At 37.5% G+C, this 9113-nt stretch overlaps 1 protein-coding gene across 1 annotated transcript in view; it reads left to right on the top strand.

The window, feature by feature from the left end:
* ncanb (neurocan b) overlaps positions 1-9113 on the top strand; it is a gene marked incomplete at its 5' end in the record, with an annotated part of 221252 nt that overhangs the window by 77111 nt on the left and 135028 nt on the right. Inside the window, 2 exon segments of the mRNA XM_014016766.1 lie at positions 2547-2721; positions 5925-6052. Coding sequence (XP_013872220.1) covers positions 2547-2721; positions 5925-6052 — 303 coding nt within the window.

The raw sequence follows: 9113 nt of genomic DNA, 5'->3' as shown, positions 1-9113 counted from the left end.
GTCTCTTGGAGGAGACGAAACGTTTCACTAAAGAAGAACCCATCCAGAGGACCTATTTATTTATTTCTTTTTGAATTCTGTGAAAGACGAACTCTAAACACAGCTGAAAACGTTGATATAAAAGCTTTTGATATCTATGGTTGAAACTGTCTCGCTGTTGTCTTTTTGAAACTTCTGATTTCAAAATAAAATCCACGTGTATTGTGTGTGTGTACACATATGCTTCATGCAACATGTTGCCATCTGCTTCCCAAACAGAACAATACATTCTGACAGCATTTGTGTAGAAATATATCCATTTATAGCTGCAATTTCGACAAAATTATGGTGTCTTATTTTGAAAATATGGATGTTGTGCTCATTCCTCTTCCTGTTGGTGTGATGTAATTTTTAAAAAATGACTTCAGCCCAGCTCTGGCAGAAATAGGGTCAGATCTAATTTTGTCGGGTCGCCGCCCGCTCACCGCCGCCGTGCGGAGYCAGTGTAAATACTCTTATTGATTATAATGGGTGTGTATTTGCTGCGGAGGTCAGACCGGAGTGGAGCCGGACCGCATGWAGTGWAAATTAGGGGTTAGCKYAATGTTCTCAGTCCTCCTGCTCTCTCATCTTAAGTRTCATACAGCTGGATGTTCTGGTTCTATATTCTGTAGTTTTCCCTCAAGTCTGTTGTAGTTCATTRTTGTTTTGTCACAAATAAGACAAAATAAGATCAGGTTCCCTTGTCCTGATTACACCTCCTCTCTCATCCCCACACTTGGCCGTGCCCCTCAGTCTTTCTTGGCACSGCCCACTTTGTTGGCATTTTTCAATTTTGCCTGGGGGTGGAGTTATGCTTTCGCAGGAGGGGTTAGTCACACTTTAATATTTTAAATAGTTATGGTTTAGCATTAGCCTCTGCCATGTTTCTACTAATTTAGCTTTTTTTGTTAGTGACACTAAGACATTTAAGTAGCAGTGAAGGTGTGAGTAGCTAATATTCTGGTTAGTTGTGCCCACCATTAAAAAATAGGCATCAAACTCAGGATACCAGTACTTGTTGTTACATTTTAATATTTTGATCAATGTAAGCACTAAACAAAATATTGCTATATGAGAACTTTAAAAGATTTAAAAGTTATTGTACATTTTCTAGATGTTTCTCGACTATTTAAGCTTTGACTTTTTACCAACACATATAAATACATTTATATTCATTTTTAACAGCTAATTAGTCATTCCATCAAATGTGGCTGTTACCCAATTATTTTTAGCACTCAAATTTTTTTWACAAGAATGTTTCTGGTTGGGTATTTCCTCAGTGTTGTTATGTGTGCACCAACACAAACGAATTCAATTTTATCTTTTTTTTTAAACAAACTGTCATGAAGTCGGTTTAGTTCAGTTTTTTTTATCAAGAGCCAAGGGATACTAACTACTACTCACCATGCTAAAATGAGGGCATCATTTAGTCACATATGGTGCTTTTCTGCCCTTTCCCCTGGAGACTGTGAAAGGATGTGCAAAGATGCAGAGAGTAAAAATAGAGATGAAGAAACTGGGCATTCAAACCTCCTGTGGAAAAGGACTGGCTTCCCAGTACAGAAAGGAAATGTATTTGTCTTTCCAGCAAAGCAGTGTCCCTTTTGGACAAGGTCCTACAGCCTCAAAGGCAAGTGWATGGAGACTGAAATAGAAGGACAAGTAATACAAAAATAATAGATAAACAGAGAGAATTTACATTTTGGATAGCTGATAAGAAAAAGTGAAGAATATAAATGCAATAAGAGAATTAAYTTCTTTAGCCAAAGCTTGTAGTGGTGAACCTCAAATTGCCAATTCACCATCCCTCTCWCAGGAATGACTCACTTTCCCAGACAAAGTCAGAGCAGATGAAGGGGTAGTGTCAGCAGCTAGAAGCCCACAAGCTTGCATGACACCACAAGTGTCCTCGGGGACATGTGAATGTCAGGCACAGATGTGACTTTGATGGACAGATCTGAAGCTTATCTATTCCCACATAGAAGGAAGATATGCCCCTTCTGTAGTTAAGGAAATCTTTAGTCTTTCTCATATTTACCAATCTTTTCTTTGTATTCTTGCCTCTTCTTTACTTTTTTATGTCCTGGTTACTCAGTAACATGACCCTTAAATGCAGTGTTTCTCCGTTTCTTTGTCTGCCTTCTATGTCATTCCATCAAGAATGCAGAGGCAGGCAGGGCAGAGCAGAGCTGCTTCTAAAGCAGGAAAATAAACATCCTCACTGTTTGTCATCCACTGCATCCAAGGGCATTTTTTTTCTTTTCCTTAATAAGTCATTTACAGTATGTGATGCAGATGAGAAACATGCGCAGGTGAGTTGTCCTGCACAGACAGAACAATGTACATGATGAGGAGGTCTTTTTGTTTATAGACCTCAGAGTAAGGACCTGCTCATGTTTAATCACTCAAGGTTGCTGTTCATAAAAAAATTGTGATTTACAGGCTGGAGGTCAGACATTCATGTGAATACTTTTTTTTGGAGTGCCCAGCAGATCTGTTTTCACCTTTACATTTATTTTCCAAAGGTGTTGTGTTCCACTACCGAGCCCCTCATGACCGCTATGCCTTGTCCTTCGCCGACGCCAAGAGGGTTTGCGTGGAGAACTCYGCTGTCATTGCAACTCCTGGTCAGCTTCAGGCAACCTTTGCTGATGGTTATGACAACTGTGATGCTGGCTGGCTGGCGGACCAGACAGTACGGTGAGACAAAGTTTGAATTTATTGCAAGTAGAGGAGAAAAAAAAATCTCAAACATTCAGTTCTAGCTTTTGTCCTGGGATTTCTCAAAAGGTACTTTTTACTTTGTATGTGTTCACTTTGGAGTCAGTTTTTAGGGAACATAGTAGGGCTAAAACGATTCCTCGAATGAGTCGAGTAATTCGATTACAAAAAAATCCTTGAGGTAAATTATCTACCTCGAAGCATTGGAAAAAAATACATACTGTTATAATCAGCACACTTTTGTCTGCCTGGAATGTTATTTCTGTTACACAATGCTATGACGTTAGCGCTTGCGCTAACAGTTTACACTGTCGACGCGTCACGTGTGTATGCTTGCTAAGCGCTATAKTTAGCTTTAGAAGAAAACGAAGAGTGCCAAAAAGAAGTGCTCAGAAAACGACAAGTTATAAAAAGCATGGGAGCATTTAAAACTAAACAGAATAGATGACAATGTGCAATGCTCTGTACATCCTCGATATTTCTGCACCGGAACAAAAACAGCTGTTGCATGTGCCGAACGCGTCTGGAGTTAACAACAGATATTTTGTTTACGTTCCCTTTGCAAAATAYGGTTACCTAAATCTGTGATAATCTGTCATGTTACAGATGTACAAGGAGGAGGTATATTTTGGCTAACATCATTTGTCAACAACATAAGTGTCAAGAAAAAAGGTTTAAGAAAACCATCTTGTCAGGGTTGGAGTTGTCATGACAACAAATAAAATACTATTTAAATCTTTCTATAGCAAAGCTTCCCTTCTGTATGTAATATGTGAATTGATCTGTTTTTAGGTAAAACATTCATCCATTATAATCAGGAGGCATAATACAATTAGCTACRTGTGACAGTCAGGGTCTAAATGATAATTACCAATCTTGGTGACTTTGAAAGTATTTGAAGCATGTTGACTTTGCTTTAAGTTGTCTTTAAAGAATCTGTCTCACAGTGTAATTGTTTGATCAGATCAAACCAGAAAAACTGATAAACAAAAAGTATAGGGTATGGAAGTAAAAAAATGTTTAAAACTGTTGATAAACCTAAAATTGAACAGTATTGCTTGTCTCACAACTGGAAATAGATTGAAGGACCTGGAAGCTGTCTGCATGATGGTATGCTTCACTGTGCCTTTTTTATTTCCTTCTCAAAGCAAGATCTCACCTGTCAAAGCCATATCTGTGTTTTATTTTGAAGTTACTGCTGCTTCATTTGTGAGGCAGATTTATTTTCCCAATCTTCACATGGAACTCCTTTCTTTCCTATGGCGGTAAATATGGTGCAAAACCCATAAACTTGTAGTTTTTATTTGAGCACCTGTAGCAGAAAATAAAAATAGAAATAAAAGTGCACTTGTATTTAAATTTTTTTCTTGCAAACAAAAGCTTTACACAAATAGTTTCTGAAAATAGAATCCAGAAAACAGTTACAAATGTGTAAAATTAAATTTACATAAATGGAATAAAAGCTGCAGACTTGTATTTCATCATACACACACACAGCTTTGTGGCATTTTCACATACATTCTGTAGCTTATATACTGTACATTCTAATAATATATTATCATTATATTACGTTGATGATTTACATAGTCAGCCCATACTCAGGGATATTTATTCAATATCTACCAAAATTCATGACACATACGTTTGCCCACTTAGTTAATCCCAACTGTGCACACTCTAGATGTCTTATATAACTCTGTGGCAACAAGCAACTAACAAAACGTGTTGCAAAATCACATGTGCAGGAGTACGTCATTGAGTATATTTATGTACAGTAAAGTATATTTCCCCAAGTGTACTTTTACTTACCTAGTTTAATTTTGATATCCAGTATTTTTAGTATGGGCCAAGTATGGGTAACGTAAATTTAGTTTAGTACACAAACTCTGATAAGTACACAAAATGTAAACTGTAGTATACTCTCTGAAAGGACACTTGTGTATAAGCTACTTTGGTTATGAGCACACTTGGCAGCAGTTTTTAAAAGTTGTAACCTCTGAGTTGCTATTGTATTAGAAAGAGACACAAATAAAAAAATGCACACAAATAAATGATAAATTATAAGTCTTTAAATCTTATTTTACTTATGAAATTTTTACACATTTGTAGACATTTGTTCCGTAAGTTCACATTCAGAAAGTATTGTTTAATATTTACAGGCTCATATTTTTTACTACAGCTGCTCAAATCAAAACTACACATTCACAGCGGTTTCATCTTATTTACTTTCATAATCCTCTTGATTTTTTGTCTCTGTTTCTCCATGTTTTGCTCCTGTTGTTTTCACCTGGAATATATCTAATTAGTCCAGATTCAGAGGGCTCAGATAGTCAAGAGGAAATAACCCATTTAATACACAAGAAAACATACAGAAAAAAAGCAGCAGACTCTGCAAGACTCAGATGACTTGTCTTATTTTGTCTGAAAAAAAAAGCTAATTACATTTAAAGGAGAATTGCATGCTTGGTGCTCATATGTATTTGTGTGTAGTTAACTGTGCGATTYTTTTCCAAGCACTTTTTAAGTCTCTGTGTGCCTGGCATAATCTTTTAATCAGCCTCTTTGCCTGTGCTTTGGTGCAGTCGGAATCAATGTTCTGCAAGAATAATTGTTTCGGCGAGGYCCAGATATAGATTGGTCTTCCCAGYCCCACCAGTGTGCCAAGTTACTAAAAGGATTCTGGATTTTTTAACCTCGCCTTGACTTCTCACCTCCCTTTCTCACCTCTTCGTTTCTCTGTTTTTCACAAACAACTTGAGCATTTTTGACATTCTCATACWAGTAGAACATTTGAATCATTTGAAAACTACTTGGGTAATTATGCTGCTAAGCTCACATTAGGGAATGCATAATTAAAAAAAAAACAAATTTCTCGATTAAAGCTTAATAGTCTTGATGTTATAGTTGGAAATAAGTATCACTGTATTTACCAGTCTGGTGTATTTGTGAATATATGTTTTGGGAAGTCTTTTCTAAGAAGATTTCTTTAAAWTTTACAGTATTCAGGGCAGAAAATGATAAAAGTGTTGCTTGGCTTTCTTCTCCTGCTTGTGAGCGTGGACCTGTCCCGTGGGACCCAAGTCTTTCTGTGGTTGCTGTTTTCTTGGCCAAGCCACATAAATCTTGCTCTTTTTACTTTCCCTCTCTCTGTCTTTGTCTCTTGCTCTCTGTTCCCTCTGCAGGTACCCCATCCAATCACCTCGACCTGGTTGCTATGGTGATTGTGAGGACTCACCTGGTGTCCGTAACTACGGCTATAGGTCCCCTGATGAGCTGTTTGATGTCTACTGCTTTGCTAAGCAGCTTCAAGGTAGGAGTTTGGAACTTCAGTTGTAATTTTAGGTGARKYCGTGCCTGGGTTTGTTGGATCAGGAGTGTGCAGATTGTAAAAGCTGTGATACTGCTTTAATGCAGGGTTACCACAAAAAGAAAATAAGTGAGTTTAAGTCTCTCTGGAAGTCAGCAGTAWCAGCTTCTTGATCTGTTAATTCTAGCATTAAAGGGATCCCAGATTAGTGTAAACATTAGACTTTATTTGATAAACATATATTTTAACTGTGAAATAAAGACTGTAAAAATACTGTAGGCTGTTTAGTTTTTATAAGTTTTAAATTAAAAGTTTAAAAATATATTACACGGATGGAACCATTATATTTACATGCAAAGCATTCTGGGTAAATGATGACGTGGATAGGTCCTCTGTGCGAGGCTGCTAGCGAGCTATATCGACCCTGAAGGTTAATCTTGGACAATATCTGATGATCGRCTCTTTTAAATGAAACCAGAGAGCGTTGACAGAGAGGAGAAGGTAGAAATGACTCAGCCTGGAACTGAAAATATRGATGGAGGACAACAGAGCTGCTTCATGGAAGAAGAACCTCAGCTTAGCCTGTTAACTTTAGCGTTAGCCTCGACACTTTCACCATATATATGTATTAGCTTAGTGCTACACATTCTCCTCTTGTCACTAAGGTCCTCCATCCACATGACAGAGAGGGGAACACAAAAATGACTCAGCCTGTAACTGAAAATATGGATGGAGGACCTCAGTTTAGCTTGTTTGTCACGCTAGCACCGAGCTAATACATATAAGGCAATACAATGTCGGCACTAGCACAAAAGCTAACAGGCTAAGCTGAGGTTCTTCTTCCATGAAGCAGCTCTGTTGTCCTCCATCCATATTTTCAGTTRCAGGCTGAGTCATTTCTACCTTCTCCTCTCTGTCAACGCTCTCTGGTTTCATTTAAATGAGCTGATGGGCAGATATTGTCCAAGATTAACCTTCAGGGTGGATATAGCTCGCTCACACCGAGGACCTATCCACGTCATCATTTACCCAGAATGCTTTGTGTGTAAATAAATAAAATAAATGTTYATCAAATAAAGTCTAATGTTATAACTAATAGGGGATCCCTTTAATAATTTTGGTGTACAGTGAAGCCCCGATTTCCACAAGGGCCACATCCTTGGAGTTCCTCCAAATCACGAAAAGATGTAAATATTGGATGTGGTCCAGAAAAGGCCTACAGCAAGATTGGGGTGGCATCAATGCTATAAGAAACAAACAAAAACACACAGTAGAGCTAAACAGCAGCTACACACCACACGGTACCGTTAAAAGTAAAAAAAAAAAAAAAGTTGACATTCCTTACAGCGCAGTATTTCCAGTTCTGCAATATTAGAGCTATTTCCGCAAAATACAGGCAGTTGAGTTCTATGAAAAAATCCACAAACAACTGAATCTGCAAACTGTGCAAAGCAACGTTGTGGGGCTTCACTGTACATAATGGAGATTTTAGGATTTTCACGTAACTGCTTTTACAGAAGCTGCAACTTTTAATCCCGATTTATACTCATTAGCTATGTTTGCATGCATAAAATTCTTTGATTGGTTTGAAATGTGTTTGAAATAAATAATCYGAATGTATCGTTTACATGGGCACAAAATTAATTAATCAGATCATGACAAGCGTTTACATACACCAGGCTTTTATTCAGATTAGAAGCACTGACATGCGCAGAGATGTAAACTTTCCTTAAAAAAACAACAAAGAAGTTCTACTTCTGTGATGAATCTGTACAAATGTCTGAGCACCCAGAATGGACCTGCGCCAGGTTTTAATAATGGTGGAGACATTACTGCACTCCCTGATCAAGCTACAAGCAAAAATCTGTTTTTTTAAGCAAAGCAACGTTTGCTGTTCTGAAAATAAACRTATGCTCTGTCAACAGCATTGTCTGAGCTGATTCTGATTGTGATGTGCTGCAGAACTTACCAGGATTTGTGAGAAATGTGTGGATATAAAAAACAGGTCATAATCTATCAGGATATATGAGAAAAAAACAGTTTCGAATTATGACATCAAGATCTGMCATCTGACAACTTCTGGTGGTTTAGTGGACCGTTTAGCGTTTATAGCTAACAAATTCTGTAACTGTAACACCACTTGTGCTCAAGTGTTCACAGTCACAGCTGCTGCTCAGAAAGTGCTCCTCATGTTGTGAGTCTAAYGCTGTGATCCAGTCACCTCGAAAGTCAGAACTCAAATCTGTTGGATGAAATCAGACCCAACTTAATTGTGTTGTGTTTGCAAGTCAGAAAACCTGTAACCAGGCTAACTATCATAAGAAACTGCCGATAATACATTTTCATTCAAACTCTGCAGCAGTTTGTCCTGATGCATCTCAGTAATCCAGGAAGAAAAAAATCAAATAAAAAAATAAGTAGGTCCTCTGGATGGGTTCTTCTTTAGAGAAACGTTTCGTCTCTCCTCCAAGAGACTTCTTCAGTCTGATGAGTTTCAGGTGAACTCAAAAAAAAGAAGAACCCATCCAGAGGATCTGCAGCAGTTGTTCATTTGGAGTGTACTGTGCCTGTGAACAAAATCTAAAAAAAGCTTTATTACAAATGAGTCAGCCATATTGGATTTGGAAGTAGGGGCTGGTCGGGATTTTCTGACATTCAATTGGAATTCTGTCAYTGAAAAAGACTCCAGTTCATTTTATTGATTAGGAACTCAGAAATTCGAACTTCTGATCGCAAATGACCATTTTAATTATTAGAATTATTATCATTAGAATTACTTGGACTCAAGGCAAAAACTTGTACCAATCATTGTCATCCACAAAGTACAGCAGATATCTGTGCTGCAGGTGTTMATGTCTCAGTCAACTCTGTAAGTCTGGACCGCCTCTCTGCTTCTTGTAAAATCTTGAAAAAGYAATTTCAAAGCCTCATTCACTGGAAATAAATATGCTACAACCTAATATCAGTCAGTGCTCTTAACATTTTTTTACTACTTTTTTTTGTAAACCTAAACACAAATTATAAAGTTCATATAATTTGGCATGACCATCTCACAACTCTGCTT

The sequence above is a fragment of the Austrofundulus limnaeus genome, unplaced genomic scaffold, assembly GCF_001266775.1.
Source record: "Austrofundulus limnaeus strain Quisiro unplaced genomic scaffold, Austrofundulus_limnaeus-1.0 Scaffold153, whole genome shotgun sequence".
Classification (NCBI taxonomy): domain Eukaryota; kingdom Metazoa; phylum Chordata; class Actinopteri; order Cyprinodontiformes; family Rivulidae; genus Austrofundulus; species Austrofundulus limnaeus.
This window is presented reverse-complemented; position numbering and strand designations above follow the sequence as displayed.